This window comes from Aptenodytes patagonicus, chromosome 2, assembly GCF_965638725.1.
Source record: "Aptenodytes patagonicus chromosome 2, bAptPat1.pri.cur, whole genome shotgun sequence".
Taxonomy (NCBI): domain Eukaryota; kingdom Metazoa; phylum Chordata; class Aves; order Sphenisciformes; family Spheniscidae; genus Aptenodytes; species Aptenodytes patagonicus.
In genome coordinates this window covers 97,567,187-97,594,134 of record NC_134950.1, presented here as the reverse complement: position 1 = coordinate 97,594,134, position 26,948 = coordinate 97,567,187, and the positions used below count along the sequence as shown (strand labels likewise).

At 45.5% G+C, this 26,948-nt stretch overlaps 1 protein-coding gene across 2 annotated transcripts in view; it reads right to left on the bottom strand.

Moving 5' to 3' along the window:
• Positions 1-12,908, bottom strand: part of DSP (desmoplakin) — a 42,322-nt gene extending 29,414 nt beyond the window's left edge. The window contains exons 1-2 of one of the 2 annotated variants that reach the window (XM_076330503.1): positions 12,434-12,908; positions 1,136-1,238 (exon numbers count right to left, since the gene is read on the bottom strand). In XM_076330503.1, the coding sequence (XP_076186618.1) occupies positions 1,136-1,238; positions 12,434-12,624 (294 nt within the window). In that variant the 5' untranslated portion in view covers positions 12,625-12,908. The remainder of the gene's footprint in view (positions 1-1,135; positions 1,239-12,433) is intronic. The other variant, XM_076330504.1, reaches the window with a different exon arrangement.
• Between the last annotated feature and the right edge of the window lie 14,040 nt (positions 12,909-26,948).

Genomic DNA, 26,948 nt, shown 5'->3' with positions numbered 1-26,948 from the left:
CCCTCTCAGTGCAGTGAACCACAGTATGGTCATGGTGCTTCGAGCAGGAAGACAAGACTTTCTGATCTCATCCCACACTGACACAGCCATGCTGAACAAACATAACCCAGCTGTGATTTGATTTTGAAAGAAAATGTTGATGGACCTCATTACATTGTCCCTCAGAAAGAAAAGAAAAAAAAAAAGTAAGCAATGCATGTTGTGGCACCAAGCTGGAACTAAACACCACTTTCTTTTAACTTCACTGGAATAATATTAAACCTTAACAAGAGGCAGTATTTACTCTGGCATTGATTTTTATATAAACATGCTCACACGTGCTGTATCTTTGAAAAGAAAATGAACTACTAACCACAGAGTTCATTCCTGAACGAATTTTCTGTCCACAGAGGATCCAAAAGTGTGCATGAAATCACATCTACTGCCAGAACTGCAAAGGGTTTTTGGATCTCAGTGGCCTCAACAGCAGGATGCACTCACCACCCTGCACCTCCTCGCACTTCAGCAGGAACAAAGGACATCCCATGTTCGCTAGGACTGAATCTAGCATCAGTAAGTAACCCACCCCCAGGCACTATGGGTTTATATCAGCATAGAGTACAGCAAAGATCATCTCTATGCATTTGGGATGAAACAGTCAAGATTTTAATCTAGTTTCGTATACTTCTTCAGGAATCATCTGGAAAAATGCAATAAAGGTAATGAAAGTTTTTCCTATGGTGGTTCAGGTTCATTATGGCCCAGAAAGTGATGACGATATTCTACAGGACACGCTAAGAGACTATAAGTGGTCATAACATTAACAGCTGTTTACACTGACAGTGGCCTTGATCTAAAACTGAAATATAAGATGCCGTAGAATCTGTTTGAAGGGTGGAGGTTTTTTTAAAAATCTAGAAGTCCCCCTTTGCTTAATTGGATGCATTTCAAACAGTTTTACTGAACACTGAGCGCAGGCGGAGGAGGGAGACCTAGGAAGGTGGTGAGCTATTCCACTCCCAGTTGCCTCACACAAACAGCTGAAAGGGGAGAAAGGAGATGAAGAAGCAGAGCCTGTGAGTCCAGATAACAATGCAGCATTCATTCCCTGTAATATTCATAATCACTTTTGATAAGAAGAACAAGAAGCACTCACGGGTTGTACTATGAGCTCAGCTCGCATCAGGCAATCCGAACAGTTTTGCAAAAGCTCCTGGATGGTGTTCTGGCGTCTGGACACTGTACAAGTCCCATTCTGACTGTTGTGGGGGAGAAGAAGAATTAAGTACAGAGTAATCACACATTTTGAAGAGACAAGAAACACAAATTCTCGACAGCTAAGGGAAGTTACATAGAACAGTCAATCTCATTAAGCTTCACAGAGACACATACGCTTTATCTGGCCCTCCTGCATAATTGCACTGTGAAGTTTTAATGTCAATTCCATGATGGCAGAGCCACTTTATAATTCTGGAACAGCAGGTGTGGACTGACTTCACTACAGGATTGAGCAGAAGATGGAAACGGGCATGCCATGAAGGAGAAAAGTTTTCTTCCAGTACAGGTAGTTGTAGCTTTGATAGGCAAAACTTTGGCAGTATTACAGTGAGAATAAATTATTCACAATCCTTGGTAAATACATTAGAATGTAGTCTTTGCGTGGTGTTATCGTACTTGTTATCACACCAGCCATCAAATGTCAGAGCATAAAAGGAAAGCAGGATCCTCTGCTACGCAAGCGCATGAGCACACAAGTCCATACAAGCGTATGAAGGGTCCCTTTATCAGTGGAAATGGATGAAGCTAGTGCAGTGTCTTAAAAAGGCATTGCAAGTTGCACACGCTACTACAAAAACAGATGTAGGGGCTGGAGTTAGAGGACATGCTTTCTTACAAATAAATAAAGTGGGAGTTTGGGGGTTCCAAGTAAACTCCAGAATTGAAAACACGGTGGGGGAAAAAGCCAAGATAGGTAACAGGGTCGTTACTGTTGTATTACACATAATCTACTGCATATCCCTACCACCAGCAGGTTGCTCTTCCAGCATTTGGGATTCAGCCACCAAAGCGAGCCACTGCTAGTTGAACGTGGGTGAGATGCTTCAAGCGAGGAACCATTCCTTGCTGATGGAATCAGAGCTCCCAAGCAAGCCCAGGCGGCTCCCAAACCGAAGCACTTGCCAGTGAAACTCAAATAAACCACTACTAAGAGACAGTAAAAAACTAAAACGCTTCCAAGCCTTGCCTAGTTTTCTAACTCCTGTGCTCACAGTAGGTAACCTTTTCCATTACAAATCACTGAAGGCCCAAATCTTCCATACAACACCAACATCAAAAAGACTATCGGCGCAAACCTGTCCAGCTCAGAGCCAGCAAGTCATCTGGACTCAATGGAAATCTTTCCACTGATTTCAACAGACTCTGACCGTCCTTCACAAAACGAACTGTGACAATGTAAAAAACTTGGCGGAGCTGTCCTTAGGAAAATCACTACAGTGCTGAGAAACATTCAACAGTATATTTTTAAGAGGTCTTCTGCAGTGTGTGCAGTTGGTGCTTCAGCAGCCTGCCATTGTCCTATCAGCTCTTCTTGAACAAGTGGAAGAAGTTTGAGCAACTTTTCACCAGCTTCCCTCAACACTGGGGAGCAGACCCTCAAAGACACAGAGACGGGACTGGAGAAACACTGGGTGACTTAAAACAAGCTGTACACGTGCAACTCCTGGCTTGCACTGTGACCCTTTGGCTGCACAAACGCTGCGCCCTACTGTGCTATGCACCCCTGTATATCTTGGAAACAGCTTAAAGAAAACAATTGTGAAAAATAACATATGGGTCTGATTTTGTACCAGGCTTCCTGTCAGCTTCCTTTTCTAAATCATTCCTTCTCCTTAGGCATCGCTGTTGTGTTTGGATCTAGAAGTATCTGACTGGATCTAAAATTTACATTTAATTACACCCACAATTATTGTCATGAATGAAACATAATGAACGAGAGGAACCTTCCAAGCAATTTTCTCTTTTTAGAACATCAGAAGAATATTTTTTTCTTCAATCACTTTTTCAATCATCTCCTGACAGCTATAAATGCCAGATACCAATTAAAGCCAAAAGAACTATAGATGGGGACCAGAATTCTACTGTAATAAATCAGCTTATCTCCACTGGCTACAGTGTAACTTCACTGACCTCAAAGGCACTACTTCACTTCACATTGAGAGGAGGTCTAAACAACGGCTGTCATAGTTAACACTCTAAGAAATTGTGAAGAAAAGCTATTTTCAAATAAATCAAACTACTAAAACCATTTAAAAGATAGAAAAAGTAGAATTGCAAGTATTTTGTGCTCATCCCAATGATGTTAGAATACCACATCCAGAATTATTGTCCAAATAATAAAAAAGTTGGAAAACTGAAGATTGTTTAATATAGATGCACAAAACTGTTTCAAAGGCAGGAGCAGATGCCTTGAAGTGGGAGGCTTAAGCGCACCCTATTTAGAACTTCAAATAAAGACCTACAAGTTACTTGTTTACAGTTCACAGTGACCTTCACAAGAAGAAAGCACCAAGCATTTAAGGCTCTCTAATCTAGTAGATAAAGACATAACCAAAATAAAGGCAGAAGCTGGAGCAATACTAACTGAAACCAGAAAAGAGCACAATACTTCATCAATGCTGCTTTTAACACCTTGGGTATCAGTTTTGTTATTAAACAACTTAACTGTTTTGCTAGTCAAAATACTGAGATAAATGCTGGGATAATGGGTGAAAAGGCAGTGGCCTGTTAAAGGTAGCTGATGACACTGGGAGAGCTAATGGCTTTCAAATCCATCAGCCAGTCAAACGGAGCTACACTGGGTTACAGGGCATATGTTCAAGATCCTTAGGGCACCGAGGAGGGTGCACAGCAAGCTCGCTACCCTGGACTTCAGGAGAGCAGACTTTGGCCTCTTCAGGGATCTGCTTGGCAGAGTGCCATGGGACAAAGCCCTGGAGGGAAGAGGGGCCCAAGAAAGCTGGGCCCCTCTGGATATTCAAGGATCACCTCCTTCAAGCTCAGGAGCGATGCATCCCAACAAAGAGGAAGTCAGGCAAAAACACCAGGAGGCCTGCATGGATGAACAAGGAGCTCCTGGACAAACTCAAACACAAAAAGGAAGCCTACAGAGGGTGGAAGCAAGGACAGGTAGCCTGGGAGGAATACAGATAAATTGTCCAAGCAGGCAGGGATCAGGTTAGGAAAGCTAAAGCCCTGATCGAGTTGAATCTGGCCAGGGACATCAAGGGCAACAAGAAAAGATTCTATAGGTATGTCGGGGATAAAAGGAAGACAAGGGAAAATGTAGGCCCTCTCCGGAATGAAATGGGAGACCTGGTTACCCAGGATACGGAGAAGGTGGAGGTACTCAGTGACTTTTTTGCCTCGGTCTTCACTGACAAGTGCTCGAGCCTCACCGCCCAAGCTGCAGAAGGCAAAGGTGGGGACTGGAAGAATGAAGAGCCGCCCACTGTGGGAGAAGATCAGGTTCGAGACCATCTAAGGCACCTGAAGGTGCACAAGTCCATGGGACCTGATGAGATCCATCCGTGGGTCCTGAAGGAACTGGCGGATGAAGTTGCTAAGCCACTATCCATCGTATTTGAGAAGTCGCGGCAGTCCGGTGAAGTTCCCACTGACTGGAAAAGGGGAAACATAACCCCCATTTTTCAAAAGGGAAAAAAGGAAGACCCAGGGAACTACAGGCCAGTCAGTCTCACCTCTGTGCCTGGGAAGATCATGGAACAGATCCTCCTGGAAGCTATGCTAAGGCACGTGGAGGACAGGGAGGTATTCGAGACAGCCAGCATGGCTTCACCGAGGGCAAGTCCTGCCTGACTAACCTAGTGGCCTTCTATGATGGAGTGACTACATCAGGGGACATGGGAAGGGCTACAGATGTCATCTATCTGGCCCTCTGTAAGGCCTTTGACACGGTCCCCCACAACATCCTTCTCTCTAAACTGGAGAGGTATGGATTTGATGGGTGGACTGTCCGGTGGGTGAGGAATTGGTTAGATGGTCGCATCCAGAGGGTAGTGGTCAACGGCTCAATGGCCCGATGGAGACTGGTGACAAGTGGCATCCCACAGGGGTCCGTACTGGGACCAGTACTGTTTAATATCTTCATCAATGACATAGACAGTGGGACCGAGTGCACCCTCAGCAAGTTTGCAGATGACACCAAGCTGAGTGGGGTGGTTGACATGCCAGAGGGACGGGATGCCATCCAGAGGGACCTGGACAAGCTTGAGAAGTGGGCCCGTGTGAACCTCATGAGGTTTAACAAGGCCAAGTGCAAGGTCCTACACTGGGTTGGGGCAACCCCCTGTATCAATACAGGCTGGGGGATGAAGGGATTGAGAGCAGCCCTGCCGAGAAGGACTTGGGGGTACTGGTGGATGAGAAGCTGGACATGAGCCAGCAATGTGTGCTCGCAGCCCAGAAGGCCAATCGTATCCTGGGCTGCATCAAAAGAAGCGTGGCCAGCAGGTCGAGGGCCTGTTGTGACAGGACAAGGGGGAACGGCTTTAAACTAAAAGCAGGTAGATTTAGACTAGATATAAGGAAGAAAGTTTTTACGCTGAGGGTGGTGAAAGACTGGAACAGGTTGCCTAGAGAGGTGGTGGATGCCCCATCCCTGGAAACATTCAAGGTCAGGTTGGCTGGGGCTCTGAGCAACCTGATCGAGTTGAAGATGTCCCTGCCCACGGCAGGGGGCTTGGACTGGATGACCTTTAGAGGTCCCTTCCAACCCAAACTATTCTATGATTCTGTGATTCTATGATTCTATATCCAGAGACAGCAGATGCCAGTACAGGAGCTGATGTTTGATGGCATGGCTCCACCAAGTCAACAGGATGCAGAGACTTCAAATCTGAAGAGGATTTAGCTGTACAAATATACTCAAGAAGGGCATAAATCAATCTCTGAACGTAAAAAATAAAGATACTTAGCAAGACAATACCTCAGCATGTATTGGTTGATACATCAGATAGCACTAGCACAATCTCACACGGACACATCTTCCATACTTTTCACCCATGTGACAGGAGAGTATTTCATACGCAGTTTCAGAGACCTTCAGTGTAATATTCCTCTAATTGAAGCCAAAAGGCCTTTAATGGGAATGAGTAGACCAAAGCAGAAACCCCAATGCAGAGTAAGCAGACGTTCAGCCTTGAGGCAGAAGGAAACAGCCAGCCAAAGGAAGACCATATCCCAACACAATGGCCTAAGAAGAAAAAAAAAATACTAAAGAAACTGAGGCAAACCCTAACCCCTGAACATGCTACATGGCACCATAACATGGAGGCAAGAGCAAAGCTGGATTTTCAAAGTACAACCATGTAACCTCGATCCTATATAAAAATACATTTATGTCCCTCAGAAAGATGTAGGACCCCAACAATCCTTACAGGACACAGATTAAGTGGATTACTATAGACAGTATTTTGTCAATGTCTCTCTTACTTCATCTGATTTTGTTTACATGAAACTGAATGAGTTTAAAGTAATGTTTGGTCATTGTTACAACTACTGCTGCTATGATGACAATTTGATTTGATTTTAACTCTGGCAGCATCTAAAGCCTGAACCTGTGAATAGGATCCTGCTGCACTGAACACTGTAGGCACACCACACACTAAAAATACGGACAAGTTTTTCACTTGTTTTACTGCACCCCTGTAAATACAGTGTATGTTTTCAACCATTCCAGCAGAAAGGGAAAGAACTGGAGCTTGGTCTTTTAGCATAATTTGTAACACAAGAGTGCAGGGACTCCTACTAATAAATATACACATTTACAAGGATCTGACTATTTGTTGTACTGCTTTGGTTTTGTAAACCCTGCAGAACAGCGCTGAGTGAAACAGCCTGGACTGCTTCAGACCTTAACTACCTATTTGTCCCTACAACTCAAAATTTTAGACCGTGACACTTATTTTGAAGGCAACTCATGAATTTCAAAAAGATACTATTAAACCGAGCTCTTTATTGAAATGACTTAGTTTTAATAGTCATTAACTATTCAAGGAACAAAGGAAAACAAAGGGGGGGTAGTGTCTTTGTTTTAAAATTATGAGAATACTTCAAAACACAGGAGAATCACTTTTATTTGGGATCTTAAAATGTAGCCTTGTATCTCTCTACTGCCAGAAGAGCCGCAGGAAAGGCACAGCATCTTCACGTTGTCGTGATTCTGTACAGGGCCACCCTGCTTGCCGCAAGTCGAGGCAGAACACATTGCTCCCTTGCTATACTGCGCTCTTCCTCTCCCAGAGAAATGAGAGGACAGCCCAACCCCTGCTGCCACTGGGCTTTGGGCAGGATGGTAGCTTAGACAACATCCCCCTGCTGCAATATACCCCATCTGAGCTAAACTCAGCCGTTACCTTACCGGTGAATCCTCAGTTTCTGAACTGGGATTGCACTTAACTGTTAAGCGGTACCAGTGATGCTCACAAGATCCCCAGCTCTACAGAAACAAGAAGTAATTACTTCTGCTTTTCGTAAATGGGACTGAGAAACGCTCTCGAGGCCATGCGATGAGTTATGAGAGCTGAGACAGACATAGCAAACCCATCTGTGTCCACATCCCTGGAACACAGCAGGGCTGACTACTGCTGCCACTGACTTATTCAAGCAGTCGAACGATTTCCTAAGTGACATTTTTTGAATAAATGATATATCCTCTGTAACCACTCGGCTTGTACCCTTACAAGCCCATCTGAGTCGTCATTACTGCAGAACCCGAGGGGTGAGGAAGAAAGCCAGCTCCTTTCTGCTTTCTCATTTGCCTCCTGCTGCTGAAGACCTGCACACCCCCAGCATAAACGCCTGCAATGTGGAGGCCGCTCTGGTTTCTGCCTTTGTTAGTACACATCAAGAGGCTGCTGTGTTATCCGGGGGGTGATTAGCGTCTAGCGAAGCAGGGCGAAGGAGACACCCAGAAGCACATCCAGCAACAAGCCTTCCAGCAGCTTCAACAGCTCCTTAAAGCTTTGGAAGCACAAATGGGACACTCTTTGCCCAAAGATCCGATTTAAACCAAATTAGAGTAATACTTGTTAAATTTTCTGATTGCTCCACAAAACATTCAGCCTTTTAAAAATTCAAAGCATTTTTTTTTCATTCAAAAAGTAAAGGTTGGTTTAAAAAAGGCCTTTTTGCAGATCCAAAGTATCGAGCGACTCCCATAACTCAACAATGAGAGGAAAACAACAGCATTTCTTTTTCTCTCCCCCCCCCCCCCCCCCCCCTCCACACAAACCTGTTTGAACAAGCAATAGATTCATGAAGGGATTACCTGGTATGCTCAGGGTAGGCAAGTCAGAAGAAAAACCTGACCTGGAATCTCCGTTCCCAGAACAGAGCCTGCACACAGACCACGGGACTAAACCACCACCCACCCACCACCGCCTGCCCGCTGGGTGTGTGTGCCCCTGAAAACGCACAGGCATACACCGGCAGAAGGTGGCGAATCACAATATCCATAAGAATATAACCAGAAATTAAAATAGTATAAACCAGCTTTTTCCCCCCCTCAAAGAAGGTGAATGCAAGTGTCAGAAACTACCGAGTTTCATAACTGGGTTCTCCCCGTATGTCTCTGCTCTTACTAGGATCAGTTTTGGCACACCACGGCCTCGCCAAACTAGTCCCATCTGCTGAGTATGCACATAGACTAAGGCATGATGACAGAAAACCTCAAAAGATGTCTGCATCTTCCACGATCGGGCTCTAAATACCATTAGAAATGTGCAAAAATTTAAGTCACTGGTGAAATCTTAAGATCCCTGAGGCCAAGCACCTTTAGAACAAGCAGGGTTTCACAAGGGATCCTGCCACATCTAGTCACAGAAAATCCTCACACTTTTTCCCACCGGTATTAATCATCAGGAGCAGCGACACCATTTCTAAAGGCTGTACTTGCCCGGTGCAGCAGGCTGCAGACATGCTGCCTCTCCCACCTCCGGCTCTGGGAGAGGGAGGTGCCAAATGCAGGGTGCAGCCTGGGCCATGGAAATACACCTCTGCCAGAGATCAGCCGCTCAAAACGCCAGCAAATCCCTCGCCTGACAGAGGCTTTCACACCTGCAAAGGTATCTAGCTTGAAATCTCACGCACGTACCTATGAAAAGGTGAGTTGGGATAGGTACAACCTGGTTTTCTTCTCATGGCGTGGCAGTGTCACCAGCTGTTGCTGAAACCTGTTTCTTGGCCAGCTCGAGCAGGCTCTGACGGCGTGGCAGGTATTCAGCAGCAGTTCAGACACATTCCTCATCCCTCTCCATCTGCCCATGGTTTTGTTTGTCACCAGGGCACTTTCCCCTCCCAGACATGCAACGCTGTGGCAGAGGAGCTCAAAAGGGACATTACCACACCAGTCCTACCACCACTCAGCTTAGCCAGGACCCTGCAGATCCCTGCAAGACTGATGGGAAGGGCAAAAACACGGCTTTGAATCTGTTTTCTCCAAGTTTACTTTGCCTGTCAGTCCCTGAAAGTAGTGTCAGGGCACGGGATGTGAATTTCTAATTCCTTTTCTAACTTAAAGCACAGAAGTTACATTAACTCCTAAGCAGAATTGTGTAAATTAATTTATTTTCATATGCCACAGTGACCATGAATCCTAGGCTATTTTTTCCCTAATCTCAGCAATGACAAATAAAACTGCACAACCTGCCACTTTCTTCCCTTCTCTCACAGTGTATCAGATTTTATCTCTCCATAGCAAAGACACTGATAAATATTTGACTGATGAATTGGCAGTTTAGGAGCGTGTGACTCACCGTCAAGCTGAGTATCTGTACTGTGGGCCAAGCTCATCCTGAGTTCCCAAGCCAGAAGAAACCGGGAATGTTGTAAAAGCACCCTGCTGAGCCCTAAGGGTAGGGAGCGTCTTATTGCTGTGTGAGTAATGTAATACTCAGCACAGACTTGTTCGGCAGAATACGCCCCAAAACTTATAAGACTAGACCCTAAGTTGAATCCTACTGCATTTAAAATTAAGGTACAGTAATCTTCCCCATTGGAAAAAGCCTCAGTTTTGTTCAGTAAGTTCAGTAACTGCCACTGAACTTTGGCATGGAAGATATCAGGCTGAACGCAATTATTAAAACCAATTCCATAGATGATGGCCCTGATCCTGCAAACACAACATGCACAGGATTTAGTGGATTTTCTGCACGCAGTGCGTGTGCAAAATCAGGCGTGATTGCTTTTTTTCATTAACTGGCAAGAAAACTCTCATTTTGTATTGTGGGGGACATTTTAATTCAAATCAGCACTAATTAAAAATAAACCTATGCAACCCAGTAAGGTGCAAACACATACACTGTTTTGCAAATAATTACTTAAAGTATTTTGTATGGTCAGATGTTTTCATATACTAAAAAATTGTATGTAAAATATATGTATGTATTTTGATCTCATTAACAGGGGTCTTTAGTTCCATGCAGAAGCCTCGCAACAAAGTGAACAGGAAGTTTCATTGCAACCTCCTCACCAGATATGCCTTCCGAAAAAGGAGATACGAATATTATGTTATAGAGAGTAAATGAAAGGATGTGGATATAAAGTTGTTAACTTCTTGATCAGGTCTGTCCTCTCCATTCTTGCTACACCACCACTGAACACTGAAGAAAGAAGAGCCTAACAAAATATGGACTGGTTTAAAATATGTAACAAAACCCAAAGAATGGTTTAAAGGAAGGTATTTCTCCTCCAGTGAAAGTCAGGAATAATAGGGAAGTCACTCTAGTGAATCCAATATAGTTGCACCAGAGTAAGCCTGGAAAAAAAAAGAGAACAGCCTGGAAGTAGCATGTTCTGCCATTAATTTTTCATGTCTGTCTCTCATAAACAGTGAAGGTATTCGCAGTGGAGCACCACTAGCAAAACAGATCCTCACAAATGCAATACGACGACGGCATTGTGGAGTCCTAGTATGTGCGCTCTCCCATGGTAAAGTATTGAATTGTTCTAATTATACAGTAATAAATAGTTATTCTTATACTACTGTAAGAGTAAGTAGACATGTTATAGCTGCAATTCATCATTAACTAACTTACCTGTGCACACACCAAACCAAAAGTCAAATGAAGAACTAAAACTAAGAACCGGGCAAAGTAATAAACAAAAAATAGGTAGAATGCAAGTTTTGTCTTTCATTCAGTGGTCCTCCAGCAACAGGTCTGACATACCTAAGCAGAGGTCTCTGTGCTCTCTAGGTTAACCCTAATTCTCTACAGCCATTTATAGATCCGCTTGATTTAATAAAGCCTGCCTGTTCTCATCTGCTGTTTATTTACTATATATGTTTAATTCTCATCCTTCTGCAATCCAATAATGAGGTACTATCCGTAAAACTAGGGGACAAATTCTAACATGTATTACACAACAGCACTTCTGAACCATTTCCTAAGTCAGTGGCATCAATAATTAGACCAACAGGTTTAATGGAGCCATTCCACATGTAAAAAAGAGTAATCACCAGCAGTGTTTTGTATAGGCGCCTTGTCATACACCAGTGCTGTTTCCTTCAGTGATTATAACTGCTGCCTGCTTTTCAGTCCCGTGAACTCCCAGCCGAGGGGATTAACGGAGAAGCCTTCATGACCACTGCACATATATTTTGCCAGAATTGATCTGCACGGATTGCTGGTATAGCTGCATCCATGAAAGCAGGTGTTCTCCAAACCAGGATCCACAGCCAGTACCCTGCCCGCAAGATCTTCACTGTGCTTGCAGCAACATGGCAAGCAGAAAGTTAAAAAGGTAAGGGGGGGGAAGCAGACTGTGTCTTTGCTCCCCAGCCACCAAGTATCAGGGATCACTGCATAAAAGATCACAGCCTTAAACTCCCGGGCCTTGCACAAGCTAGAAACAAACTAAAAAACGAATAAGAGAACGATTCCCACTGGTTAAGAGTGTTTTATAGCCCTAGTTCTGCAACTGCTGGTGAGGACAGCGAGAGCTGAGCCTGGGTGTATGAGGTATGAAGCCATTTACCGCAGTACAGCTTGTTTTGCGTCACTGAGCAGAGCAGGGTTTTATCAGCAGAGAACTGTTGGGTCAGTATAGCCAGCACAGACGCGTTTACACCCCAGAGTGCAAAGGGGAGACACCGAGGTTACCGTTCTGCCTTTCATCCCGATACTCTCTTCACAGAGAGTTCCCACCAAAAGTTTTTTTTTTTTAAATTTTAAAATGGGAAGTTCTTTGCTTGCATTTAAAAGCCTTGTAGAAGTTAGTCTCCTTAGGGAGGAGAAAAAAAAAGGCTTGCAAGCTTGCACAGCGAGGAAACGAAACAGCGAGCAGGCTCACGGCAGCCCTCCTAAGGTGGGCCCGAGGGAGCGGGGCCGGGGGCCGGCGGGACCCGCTCCCCCTCAGCCCGGCCCGCACCTACCCGTATCCGTCGGAGGCGTAGTCCCCCCCGTAGGTCTTCTGGTAGTAGTAGGTCTTGTGGGTGTGGGTGCCGCCGCCGCCGCCCCCCATCACATGGGAGCTCATCTCGTAGCGCAGGTCGGTGCCCGAGTCGGCCCGCGCCATCCGGCCCAAGGTGTTGATCCGCGGGTGCGAGCCGCCGTTGATGCTCATGGCGGCGGGGGAGCGCGGGGGGCCGCCGCCCGGGGGGAGAGGGGACGATGGGGAAAGCGACAGGGAGACTGACCCAGACCCGACGGGGAACAAGGCATTCACCCCCGGGAGGGCCCGCCGCGGTGCCGCCTCTCCCTCGGGGCCCGCCGAGGGCCGGGGAAGGGCCGAGCGCTGGGGATCAGCGCGGCCCGCAGGTGAGGGGTGGACAGGGGCGCCGCGAAGCCGTGTGCGGCGGCGGGCGGCGGAGGCTGCTGGCGGCGGCGGCGGCAAGAGCGGAGGTCCGGTCCCGTCCCGTCCCCTCCCCGCCGGCAGAGGAAAGGCGAAGCCACACCTTTCGGCGGCGGTTTTAAGCGGCGCTCCTGGGCGTGGAGCGGCCGCCGCCGCCTCGCCTGCGCCCTCCGCGCCTCCTCGGCGGCCGCCTCGGGTTGTTCCGCGGCCCCGGCCCCCGCCCCGCCGCGCCCGGCCCGGCCTCCCCGCGGCGGCGGCGGTGTCGCTCCCCGGTGGCCGCCCGGGCACCGCAAGGCCTCTCTCAGCCTCGCACCTGTGTTTCCACCTTCCTTGGTGCGTGGACTGCCCTCCACGTTGCCAGTGGAGGTTGGAGCCCATTAAAAACTTCCTCTTGACCTGTGTCATATCTACCAGCTGGCGCTTTCCCCCTAGCTGTTGCAGAGCAGCACCCTGGGGCACGGGGTGGCTCGCCTGAGGGCTGGGAGCGCCGCGGTGAGGGCAGCCGGGACAGGGGTGCCCACGATGCCAAACACCCTTGTCCCACTCCAGAAAGCAACCGGCACCTGAACAAGGCAGGGCCGGTTAAATCGGCGCCATTACGTCGAGGATGGGTCCAGTCCGCTGGTGGCAGCCCTCTCCCCCTGCACCAAGATGTGGCACATCACAGGGCCGGCGTGCTTGTTAGGAAAGCGGCGTAAATGTTTGTTCCATAAACTGGGAAATACATCGGGTGCCATATTTGGGAAAGCTGTCAATACTCCAAGTCCAGTTCATTTCTGAAACAGCGCTGAAACTTGTACGCCAGCGCATGAAATGTTTGAATCGTGTCATGCGCTGACTGCATTTATGCATAAGAAAGAGGATATCCAGAAACGGGTGTTTAAACTGACTTTTTCCCTTAGTTTTTCTTGATTCCTGCCTTCTGGTGCTCTGAAAGTTAAGCTTTACTCTTAAAAAATAAAAAATAAGCCAGATCCTAGAGACAAAATCTTTTTAATACATTTGTGTGCATGCAGGGTGTCAGCAAAGGCAGTTTGCTGTAGGATGCCCAGCGGTGCCTTCGTTATCAGCCATTGACCGCTGGGTCAGTCTCAAGGGTCGATAGAGAACAATTTCTTAGCTACACCCAGTGGCACTGCCTCAGCTGGTCTGGCCACTTGCCCATGGTGTTAGAAGACAAAGAGAAGATGGCCAGATTTTAAGAAGCAGCAGTCACTCGTGAATAACCCTGCCGAGCTTTTCTGAAATAATCCCGAGATTTCATCCCAAAGTGCAGTAGGGGAGCCAGCCATACCAGTCAGCCGATGCTCTGCGACAACGCATGTGCTATAAGTTTTTTAAACTTGTGGGAGATCACCAGCAGCCCACACCATCCATAAATTCTTGGGCCCGTTTCTGTCTTCCCTGCACTGATCATTTTCCTGGTATTTTAAATACAAGTGGTAGGCCACAGGATGGTAAATAACAACTACACAAACACACCGGAAGGACAAGACTTTCTGAACTATTCAAGAGAAAACCGAATGAGAGCAATTCTCCTCAATGCCACTGAAGCTGCTGGGGCTCTGCAGGAGCACCGCGGTACAAGTTATGTGAGAACCTGCCCTGCTGCTGGCGGTGGTGGTGGGCACAGTGTAGCGGAGGCATAAGAGCTCCTCCAGGGAAACGTGGGGTTGCTTGGTCCCGAAAGGCATCCTGACGGCACCGCCTGGAGCTGTATGGAGTGCTACAAAGAGGCAGAATGCAAGTTGGCTATTATCTCTGAAGTCATACAGTGACTTCTGTATTGTAATATATATGCTGTATTATATATAACGTGAGTCATTATATATCAGTGCATATATATATGTATACACACATACATACATATATATGTGTATATAGATACATATATATGTGGATTTGGGGTGCTTTTTTGAAGATTACAGATTACATCTGCACGATTTGATGATTTGACATTACATTCCAAAGTCATTAGGGAGCAGAATACAAAAGCAGTCAGGATGAGTGAGAAAAACAAATACATAGGCTTAATGCTATAAAGAAGGAAGTAAAAAGGTAGAAAACAGATGTAGAATAGGAGGGAGACGCAGAATGAGGGAAACTTGAACTTTATGCCTTGATACTCCAGTCCAAACTTTTTGAAACCTAAATATAGATCACTGTGTTAGTGCCACCAGCATACCCAAAAGTCAGATATTTTGAGTGGTGATGCCTCAAGCCAGGCACTTGTATTTAGACTTAGGAACACAAAGCATTTTTTTCAGCAAGTCCCTTTGAGAGCTGTCCGTTTATATGTATGCGTATTTAGAACTCCAAAAGTATTACAGTGTTTTGGGGTTCTTGCTGAGTTTTAGCACCACCTCCAATCAGCCCCACCTTTCAGCTTGGACTGGTGTGCCAGCTCAGTGAGACACTCCATTATGTGTGATGGAGACAGCATGTGTGCGATGCACCCAGAGGCTTGGATGAGTCACTGTTACCTGGACATGTAGAAAAATACTTAAATAACAAGTGGATTCTGCTGGTCCTGCTTGCACAATTAGCCCCACTGAAATGAAGAGGAGAGGATAAGACTGAACTGATACGGAAAACAGCTCAGTGCTCCTATCTGAACTTTCATACATGAGCAAACGAAGTAAGTAAATACAAATATTTTTATTTGCTGAAACAGTCAATTATACTGGGGTGCTGCCCTAGGTGGACTTGGTTTTCTTGAAGCAGGATCAAGTCACATGGGTATTGCTTAAAAGACTACAGGAAAATATCAGTGTCATAACTGGAAGATCTTGCTTAAACCTTGTTCAACTACTTCTGGAAAGGCCCAGTCCTGATGTACCTAAGGCCGCATCCTAAGTTCCTTGACTTTCTTTGACTTCAAAGAGTTTTTGAGAGCAAATGTCCAGTATTTGGTCCAATACCAAATGGTCCAAGCCACAGAGTGTCATTTTCCTCTTAAGGAAAACTCCATGCAGGAGAGAATAACATGCAGTAATTTGGAGTTTCTTGCTCATCTCCATTATCAGAAGGTGGCGTTCTGCTTCTTAAGACATGGATACATAAAAGTTTTCTGGGTCTTAGGAGACCCTCTTTAAGCAAGTCAGTCTAAAGAAGATGTAATATTCCCTCTGGGCTCCTTAAACCAAGCTAGAGCCAAGGTCTGTGCTGCAGCCCTATATCCTAACTCACCTCCTTTGGAATTGCAGACATCATGAGCATATTAGGAGAAAACAATTCCAAGGAGACAAAGGGGATACAGTTGTGCCTGAACACTGCTTTAATAAACAGAGGGAAGCTCCTTTATACATAATACTAGGGGTAGGCATAATCTATCTCTTTAGGTTTTGTAAAAGGCTCCTTCCCAACCCCAAATGGTGTAGCCAAAAGCTCTATTTTAGGCTTAGGCTGCTGGCTAGTGGGTCTCTAATTATTCAGGACACTACCTGAGGTGAATGTAACAAGCTGCACTTGTCCCTGTCTATACCAGGGAGACGTCTGTATTTTACCTTAAGAACTGAATTCCCAAGGCCACACTGAAATTCCCCTCAATGGCTTGTTAATTAGCAACTTTTAATGGTAGCTGCCAGCCCCTCCTATTTCACATGCCATCTTCTGAGCTTATTTAATGACATCCTCTCTTTAATGTCCTCCTTGCATGGAGAAGAACCAAATAAATTTAAAATAGCTGAAACACACTGATAACCAGTGACTTCTCACATTCAAAGCACAAATCTGAATGTGACTTGGTAACTGATTTCCATTATTGTAGCTTGCGAAAAATGAGGTATGGCATTCCAAACGAAGATCAAATCATCCAGGTAAAACAGCATGTGACTCCTGTGTTCCTAACTCCTACAGTTTTGGGCAGTAAGGACAAGTTTGCACGTGCAAGCCACTAATCTGGCTACGTGTCTTTGTAGGGTAATTGCTATGCACCACCACTCCTGTGCAAGGGCTGCCTGGGAAGCGATAGCTTAGGCTGAGTGGCAGCATCCACAAAGTCCATGTTTATTACAACATGAAGGTCAGTCCTGGGAGTTTCCACTTCCTTACTTCACTCAGGCTGAACTCACCTCAGAAAATTCACAGTAAACTCTCCTGAGTCCGCAGTCTGAGCTCTTCTCTGCATGGGAAGAGAGTCTCACCAGCTGGTGCCAGTAGCAACACCTCTATAGCGACTGCAGAGACGGTCTGAAATGTCATTAATAACAAACCGAGAGGGCTCAGACAACTTTCTCAAAGATACTCCTGTCATGGGGATATCTTAAATACACTCAACTGGTGCCTAATTATGGGCAGATTTACAGTGCCCTGCAGCACAATCCATTTTAAAATGCAGATATGCCCCAGTGCGTGTTTGGAGGGGTTGGGGAGGGCAGGGAATGATTGACACAAGGTGCTCAGTGCGAGCCTGTGACTAGTCAAGCTTGGGACTGCCTGCCAAGAGCTGTCAGTCCCAGGTCCCTGAACACTCGCTGTGCTCCTTTTAGACAGTCCCTGGAATATTACGCTACCAGTTTCTGGTAGGGTTAAAAAAAAAAAAGTCTTTGAATTCAGCAGGAGGTAATGCATCTTAGGACTGCACAATTCCTTCTATACCATGCAAAAGTAGAGGGTGTGGTGAAGGATGTGTCAGCCTTGTCAAACCTGACTGACTACTCAGACAAAAAGTTTCAGGATGCCTGGCTGCTTTGCTTCAGGTGGAGGAGACCAACAAGTGACATCCTTTTCCCACCATGGTCCCACCGTGACCAACAGAGCATGCACACGGTATTTCTACACAGCTCTTGATTTCATGTTGCTGCAAGCAGAGCACCCCAACAGTGACAGTACAAAGTCAATTATTTAATGTCACATTATTTCTGTTCCTTTAAAAGCTCACTTCACAATTCTGTTTCATCAACAGCTGGTGGCATTTGCTGGAGCTTGAGAAGTTAACATACAGAAAGATATTTAATAGTGCTGAGAGAAATACAAGGCTATTTCTGACTAGCTATTCTTCAGTAGCGGGACAAAAATCTTTTCAGCCACAACATGCATGCGAAATGCATTCATTTGTGAGGATGAATTAGTTTAATAAAACATGAACTTTTGGCAAGGTGCATCTCCCCCTCATTATTCAGACAGTTTGATAATTGGTGTTAGATACCACAGTGCAGCTGAACCACGTGCAGTATGAGGAGTGGGGCAGTGGAAGCCCTCAAGGGATCTTTACACTTGCTTCACACTGGGGCTGCTCTAATTTACACCCAGGTATCTGTGAGCCCAAGAGGATAAGGAGCACGATGATTTTATGGACATCCATCCGTTTCTTCTGCCTCTGCCCTCATTCTTGGAAATGGGAGTGAAGGGTCAAATGGGAGCTGCTACAGTAGCCCTGTAGACACCCAGGTTCCACCTCATTAGTGTGAATCTTCCATTAGCAAGGTTGCACATTGTAACAGATGCTTGTCATCCCAACATGTGAAATAACTGCGTTATGGCATTGGCCGGGGGCACTGATAGCCTTATTAAAATGTTACCACCATAATTAAAAATACCTTGTAACTTGTAAGAGGGAATACCAGATCAGAGCAGTTATAAAGGTCCCAAGTATCTTTACCAACTTAATGGAGAAGAGTAAGACTTTTAAAACAGATTTTCATGCATATCTCCCCTATGCTGAACTTTTACGGTGTATAATGGCTGCAGGCTGTGGAGGACAATGGAGAATTGGATCTAATACATACAAAAGAATGCCAATTAACTCACTTTGCATTAGTTTTTGCAAGCAGACCTGTTGTTTCATCTTCAATTTGTAGGTCATACCACAACTATTTTGATAACAACCAGGGAAGATAAAGATTCAGTTCTTTACTGTGCCAGAAGCTCTACTTCTCACAGCTGAGGAGTGGAGGTGTCATCCTTACAGGAGTATTTTGTTCTCCAAAACCCCAAGGCTATGGAGGGCAATTCATCTCCTGGTAGAATTGGAAACCTCCTTACCAAGATACCCTCTCTACAAACTCCAGATACTATCGCAGTGTTCTGTGCTCCAGCTGTGCTTGCTTGTACACCCAGCCCGCAAGAGCTCCCCACACCAAAGGGGCTGCTTGGTAAAGGCAGCATTAAGAATTGCTTAGTGCTGAAAAAGCCTTTTCAAATGTGTAAAACTTGACTTAAGAAAGTTTCCTAAGAGTCTTTCTTATTCTGATCATTTAACAGGGAATTTTGTTACTATAAAGTTTGCAGTACAAGTGAGAAAAAGAGGCAGCCTCCTCTCTCACACACACATCCCATAACTCTCTAAAGACAAATTCAGAAGTGGGAAGTTGAAGTTAGCCTTCCTCCTCCCTCCAGCTGAGTCATGTTGAACAGAAATGGGAGCTCTTTTATTACAACCATATTCTCCTCCATTACAAAAGCACAACCATCACTATAACGCATTTAAATCTTGAGTAGTTGTCATCAGTGGGACCAGAATGCTACAAGGCAGCCACTGGGGATCGTGAAACATCTGTGATTACCACAGCTTTCAAGATGTGACGACATAAATGTGGAAGTGTTCTCCTGTCTAGACCAAATTCCAGCGCTGCCTAAGTTTCATTCAGACTTGCAATGGAATATTCTCCTCCTCCTCAGTCCTCAATTATTGCTATAGTGTTGCTGCTCAGCATTCAAGAGCTGGTGCGCTTCGCTTCCTTCCCCCAATCACCTACACGAACCCTGTAGTTCAAATAGCAGAATCAATTGCATTTAGTTTTCCACCTTCTCATTCTCTGTTCCATGTAATTATAAAAGTCTGATAAAGAGACCGGAGGGTTAGAGCCCTAATACGATATGAGATGCTAAAGAAGCTACTTTGCATGAATGTTTTCTTCCCAGCTCTCCATGTGATTTGGATGTGTCTGTGGGTATCTACAATACCTTCTCTATGTAAGTAGGTCTGAGTCAGACATGTAGGAAATAGAATTCTCACTTTATTTCCTCTTTTTCTGTTCAGATCCACTTTTCTGTTGGGACGATTTCGCTCCCTTTAGGACACAGTCAGCTGTTTCCATAAAAATGCTCATCTTTTGCATGATTAGCAGCATAACAACCAGCGAGGCTAACATCCATAAAAAAGACTTTGATGTGAAACAGGGAAGAAAAAGGATTGCTTCATGTTACCTTGTGCCAACAAGGCGTTGGCACAGCTCTGAGCTCTTATGCCGGCACTGAGGGATTGATAGCTCTCCTTAGGTTTATTTTCTGTCTGGATTCCTGGGAAATCACCTCCAAATGGCATTGTAGGAAACAAGATCAACTTACTGTAAAAATGCCTCCTTGTGCACATCTCTCAGTGAACTAAATGTGCTCAAGTAGTCCTTAAAACACCTGTGAACAGACATTGGAAGACCACTCTGTGTGGAACACTATGTAACACACTGTATACATGATTTCCTTCAATGTAAGCAGAAATTTCACTTGTCCATGCTACTCTGTTAAATGTAGTATGAGTTTAAATTAAGAATAAGTCCAGTCCTGCCAGTTGCATGACAGGTATGGCCTCGCCTCCAGGACAGATTCTAGCCACATCCTTGAAAAAAGGATGCAAGAAAGCAATAAAATAATAATTATGAACTGGGCTACTGTTTACAGCAGTGCGCTTTCTTGTGCTTTTGTAGCTAATGCACTCTGTTGACACAGACAAGAACAAGAGGAGCCACAACCTGGCTCTTCTGGGAGAGGCAGGAGCACTTGGGGCTCACTCCACCTGCCTCTGAGCTGGGCAAAGGGCGTACGGGAAGTGGCATGAGACACTGCACCCGAGGGGAGCTCCTATGCAGTGGCGCTGGGCAGGAGGAGGAAGGGACTCTCATGTATGTTGGACATATTTTGCTGTTAAGTTTTGCCTGCCTAATCTCATCAGGCCATAAGTTTTTCTGGACTTTTGTGTGCGAGCACTGACTACCACTCGGAAGTTCCTGATATCACTAGGACAACACCAGGGCTTCTAGGTACTGAACGACAAAAGTAATAAAGTCTCCCTTCCCAGTTTTAACAAGAAATCACAGAATGGTTCGGGTTGGAAGGGATGTCAGGAGGTCTGTAGTTCAACCTCCTGCTCAAAGCCCTTTAGCTATGAGAACAAAGTTGCTCGGGGCTTTGTCCAGCAAGGTCTTGAAAACCTCCAAGGATGGTGCCTGCACAACCTCATTGCCTGTTCCACCGCTTGTTGTCCTCATGGGGAAAAGTTCATCTTCATACTCGGTTGGACCTTCTCTTGTTTCAATTTATGCCCACTGTCTGCTGTCCTCTCACCAGCCACCACTGTGAAGAGCTTTGGTGGCTCACAGATACTGACAGGCTGCTTTTAGGTTCCCCTGAAGATGTCTCATCCCTGGGCTGGACAAGGCATCGTCCCTCAGCCTCTCCTCACAGGGCTGGTCTCCCAACCCCAACCATCTTGGTGGCTTAGTAACAAGTTTATCAACTGGTGCTGAAATCTGGATGCAGTACTCTAGATAGATCTAATGAGTCCTGCATAGAGGGGGATAATCACTCCCCCTCCATCCAGTGGCTGTGCTCCTGTTGATACAGCCCAGGCTGCATCAGGCTCTTGGCCTTCCTCACTGCCAGAGCACACCGCTGGCTCATGTTTAGCCTACAGCTCAGGAGCACCCCTGTGTCCTTTCCTGCAGAGCTCAGCAGCAGCCTGTACTGTTGCAAGGAGCTACTTCACTCCAGTTGCAGGACTTTGCGTTTGTCCTTGTCAAATTTCGTAAGGTTCCTGTTGGCCCCTTCCTCCAGCTGCCCAGGTCCCTCTGAGTGGCAGCCCTGCCATGGAGGATGTTGATTGCTCTCCCCAGTTTGGTGTCAGCTGCAAACTTGATGAGGGTGCATACTGTCTCCACTTTCGCATCGCTGACAAAGATATTAAATTGCCAGAATAGGTCCCTGAAGAACTCTGCTTGTAAAGGCCTCCAGGTAGAATATGAACCCTTTAAGCTCAACAAACAAGCCAGTTTTTCACTCATCTACTAATCCATCTGTCCAGACCAGAATGTTCCAGCTTAGATACAAAGGTGCTATAGGAGATCATGTCTAACATTAAGTTAAAGTTAAGGTAGATAACAACCACTGCTCCTCCCTTATCACACAAAGCAATCAGGTTGGTCAAGCAGGGGAAATTCCCACTCAATATTAGGGAAAATAAGTTTACCATGAGGGTAAACACTGGAGCAGGTGCCCAGAGGGGCTGTGAAGTCTCCACCTTGGAGATACTCAAAACCCAACTGGGCAAGGCCCTGAGCAACCTGTTCTACCTGGCCCTGCTTTGGGCAAGGGTGGGACAAGAGACCTCTAGAGGTCCCACAAAGCCTACGTGATAAGATGATCTAACCTTGGTAGATCCATGTTGGCTATTCCCAATCACCACCTTCTCATTCATGTAACAAAGCTTTCACATTCACCACTGTCCCTCAGAAAGGTTTGATAGCAGCATGAACACACCATATCTGCCCTGGAACGTCCTTATTCCAAAGGGCATAAGTCACCTCCTTCGTTATGCAGTAGCATACACAAAAGTTCTGGCAGACTCAGTAGAGACCTTGATATTTCTGTCTTCTGGGTGGATGAAGACAATACTTTCCCTAGGGGAATTTTTTTAATATTTTTATTTAATTCAATTCTTGTTGCTGGATGATAGCTTTTAAGAGAAGGTGGAGCTGTCAGCATTGTTTTTATAATGGAAGAATAAGGAATATAGATGTGTCCAAGTGTTAGCTATATCCACATTCAAGCATGTTAAAACACTAGAGCTGGTCATAATTTTACCAGTAACAATACTGATGAATTACTTTCCAAAAACCTCTCTCAGAGATGCCAAATGAGCCAACCTCGTGAGATGAGACAACATAATGGCTATGCTAACATTAGAAATGTAACAAGCAGAAAACAATGCAAAATTCCTATGAATAAATGGAAAACAAGCTGATTTACAGTTTAAGATTCATTTTCATTGCTTACAACAATATGTTATAAAACTATCAAGCATCAGCTTAGGACACATCTACACTATCATTGTGGTTCGCTCCCTGTTTCACTCCTGGGCCCCTGATTGTCCGTAACACTTACATGCTGGTTTCCCCCAGGCTCCTACATTGAGAAAACCAACTCGCTCCCTCCCAGAGGGCACAAAATTCTCAAGTCCCAGCTCCAAGGACACAAGACACTCCACTGGTTGGTAGGTCAGGCTTTTCTTCCCGAGGCAGTCAGGGTTTACTTCCCAAGCAGACCACGGATTGTGGAGGCTCATTTGTAGTCTCTCGTCATAGTAAGATACTCATTTTGCTGTGTTGCTTCATCTGGAGCAGATGGGCAGTTTTCTACAGGGCTGCTGGAAGGCTGCTCCAGGGGAAGCTGTGGGAACAGCTGGAGGAGGTGCAGCACTGAATGGCTGAAATAAAAGATTTCTCAGGGAGGAGGGAAAGCATTACCATGAGGAGCTGATCGAAGAAACCTGCAGTTGTACCATGACTCAGGCAGCTACGTGCTGATATTGCCTTCCTGTCATTATACTGCCATTACCGCCTGAGCCGGCATCACTATAAGAAGCCCAGCAGGGTCCACCCATGCTGCAGTTGCACCTTCAGCTGCGGTGTGGACATGCTCTGCGGGGCAGATGATAATCAGCGTAACGATGCATGATGTCAGCCGTCCCTCCTGCCGCCACCTCCTCGCCCTCCATAAGGATCTCGCACCCCCTCTGTGGACTGACCCCTTAAGTGAAATAGTCCACCGTTGTTTTAGCAGCAGCCTATCTCCAGGAACACTGGTAAGGATTTTGTGTAGGCTGGCTGGCTCTGTTTTAACCACTACTCTGACTAACCTTGCTCTGAGCCCATTTTGTGGTAAAAAAACCCTGTTTCCTCTAGAACCCTCACGCCACTAGTAAAGATAGGGATCACCCCTGTAGTAGCGGCAGGAGATTTCCCTACAACCCTCCTTCATAAAACCTGATTTTTGGTACGTTCACAGAAGGCTGGGTCCTTCACACATAGAGATGCTGTCCTCTGTGGCATCGCTTCTGTGAGAGGTCTGTGGGATGCCCTGGCTTAGGAGGATGCCTGTCAGGTATACAAAGGCTTCAGTATTGCATGCAGAACCACCTTTAATTAAATACACAAAAAGTCAGACCTGGGGGTCCCCAGCATTTTTATGTTCCTCGTTGCTATAATCTCCTTTCTAGTTTCACACATCCTCAAGAAGATCAGGTTTTGCCTGTCAAATTGGCTGATGGATGTATTCTATATACACTACTACGTATTTCATGCATAATAAGAATAAAAACATCCTGCTCCAGAAGGGCAACTGAATTCATTTATTCATTCTTTGGTCTGCATTTCCTTGCCCTTTATCCCTTCTTTCTGCAGACTTTGACAAGTTTCCACAGCTAAAACACCTGTGTCAAATTTACACCAGCAGACTGAAAAATCCACTGCTGTGTGCCCTTGTTTTTAATGGGAATAGCCCATCAGGGTGCTTGTTCTAACATGCGTGGTACGATTTTTGCACCAGCAAACAAGTTTTTATCTAGCACGCAGAACTTATTCAAAAGGTATTACTTGTGCCGGGACTAGAGGCAGGAATGAGTCACATCTGTTTAATACTCATGAAGTGCCCTGCCCCAAGGAGTGCCTCTGTTTTCCTCCCCTCCCTGTCTCGCGCGCTCTCTCTCAAGCCTTAATTGTCTTGAGTTATAACGCTTTTGAGAAATCACTCTTAAAATTATGACTCCTGTTAAAGTTAATTAGACGTGAACTCCGGCCAAGAGAGCTGGGGTAGTTTCATAATTGTTATTCTAGCTGAAAACAGAAGGATTCCCTGACCACAGGAAGTTCAAAGGACCAGCAACAAAAGGAGGAGATAACCTCTGTTCCCAGGGAACACCGGCTTCACTTGGGATGCCAGCGGATTTATGACGTGAGCTTCTTCGCTCTAATTACCGTTTGGGGTGGGGCCTCTCACATTGATGAACAGTGGGGTTTCTACAGGGCTGAAGTTTGCAACAGCACCACATATTTAGGCATAGGCGTAATGGCAACATGCGTTCAGCGTATTTCGGAGGCTGCTGTCCCTGAAGCTGAATGTCACCCCAAGAAGAGGAGGTGTTGCCCCATGTCACCCCATTTGGAAAAAAATTAAGCTTCAATGAGGTCATGTTATTTTAACAGGCAAAATGTAGTAATATTTACAAATCCACAAGTCATTCAGATCTGCAACGCTTAAGAAAGCAAGGGAACTTTTATATGGACAACATTTGGTGTATATAAAAAATAAAGATGAAGCAAACTAATAAACTAAACCTACAACAATAGTTGTAAGACTGTACCCTAAAACACCCTATGGCAGAATTCCCATTGACTTTAGGGGACCAAAGTCTGACCCCACAGATTTTTCTTAAGCTGGTTCCTCACGTAAAAATAATTTCAAAGTAATTTCAAAGATGAATAATGTTCTTATTTATTGAGCATCAACAGTGTATTTAGCGATGTATAAATGTGCACAGAAGAGTCTTTGCCCAAAGGTCACCGGAGTCTAGTCAAAATACAGCTAGAAGAGATTCAGAAGAGCATAACTACCACCTAATATAAACATTGATCATATAAGCAGACAGATACAAATATGGAGACTGATGGAGAAACATTTCAGATGTCACTGCTTAAAGGGTTCATGTGTATACAGAAGGTTTTGGAAAAAAGAGAGGAAGGTATTATGACTCACTGTCAGGATGAAAGCCAGTTTTGTTAGAAGGCACCAGGTTGGGATCTGTAAACACGTATGGTCTATAGTCAGGAGGGAATCTGGAGCAGCGTGAGAGCAAGATAAGGAAGGAATGTGTGAGCAGATACAGAGAGAGGGGGTCACGAAGGGCATCGCTTGTGAAGGCAAGAGGCTCCAAACTCGGTGCAGAGAGACAGGAAAACCTGGACAGAGGGAGTGTGAGGGGGGAGCGTGGCGGGAAGGGAGGCTGACTTCAGCAATAGATGCACTTAGGATAATCCATGATGGGAAGCAAGGACTCATGAAGATACCAGAAATTAATTGAATGATTTCTCCTACAAGTTTTAAATATAGCTGATGTCTGTTAAAAGAATACATTTTGTCCTTTTTTTAAAGGATTCAAGAAAAAATTACCATGTATGAAATATAGAACTTCCCTTCCCTGACCTACTGACGTTCTCTCTCTAATACCTGCAAGAAGAGGGCCGAACACTGCTCACAGAAAGGAGCAACACAACATATTTCTGCATGCAATGTTCATGCTTTTCTATGAATGTAACATTCATTTAGCAGAGAGCAGTTTGACCCTATACTAAGGATTTAAACTTCAGTGGAGCTGAGGTACAGCGTGAGCCTTAGCAGCAAAAACCAGTGCCTTGGAAGGCAACTCAGAAATTCAGGAGCAATGCAGGCATGGGTAGACGCAGGGCTGAAAGCAGACTTGATTGCTGCATGAAATACAACAGGTTTGCGGAGAGCCAGGATCCCATGGTGAGCTCCCACAGCCTGCAAACATGCAGCTCGTGCTCCCAGCACAAGGGAGCAGGGAGACCCATCCAGCTGGGGACTGCCAGCCCTGCAACTGCAGGAATCCCAGTTTGCACCAGGTAAAGGATATTTTTTTCCACGCCTTCCTCTCATCCGTGAAAGCCCTCAGACACTGTCAGGAGCTCAGCAAACCACTGCCTTGCAGAAAAACAGCAAGCACAATGAACAGCTGGATATGCCAGCACGAGATGGCTGTAAGAGATGTAACAGAGGCCATTTTCTAAGTTCCTGCATACAGCCATAGCTGAAAAACAGCTGGCTACTTTTCACAGAGATGAATATTTTAAAGCCAGAAGGAACTGTTTTGATAATATATCTGGTCCCTGGCACAGGACAGACACAAAGTGTAATCTCACCTTGTAAATCTAATCTTGAATCAAACCTGTACTTTGTGGCTGAGTTAAAACATAACTTTTGGAAAGATAGGCAATCCCAATTTTACTTCAGACGACTGTTATGACAGGGGTGGTTAAGAGCTTCAAGAGGAAAAGATCAACTTCAAAGGATCATTTTGGATCACG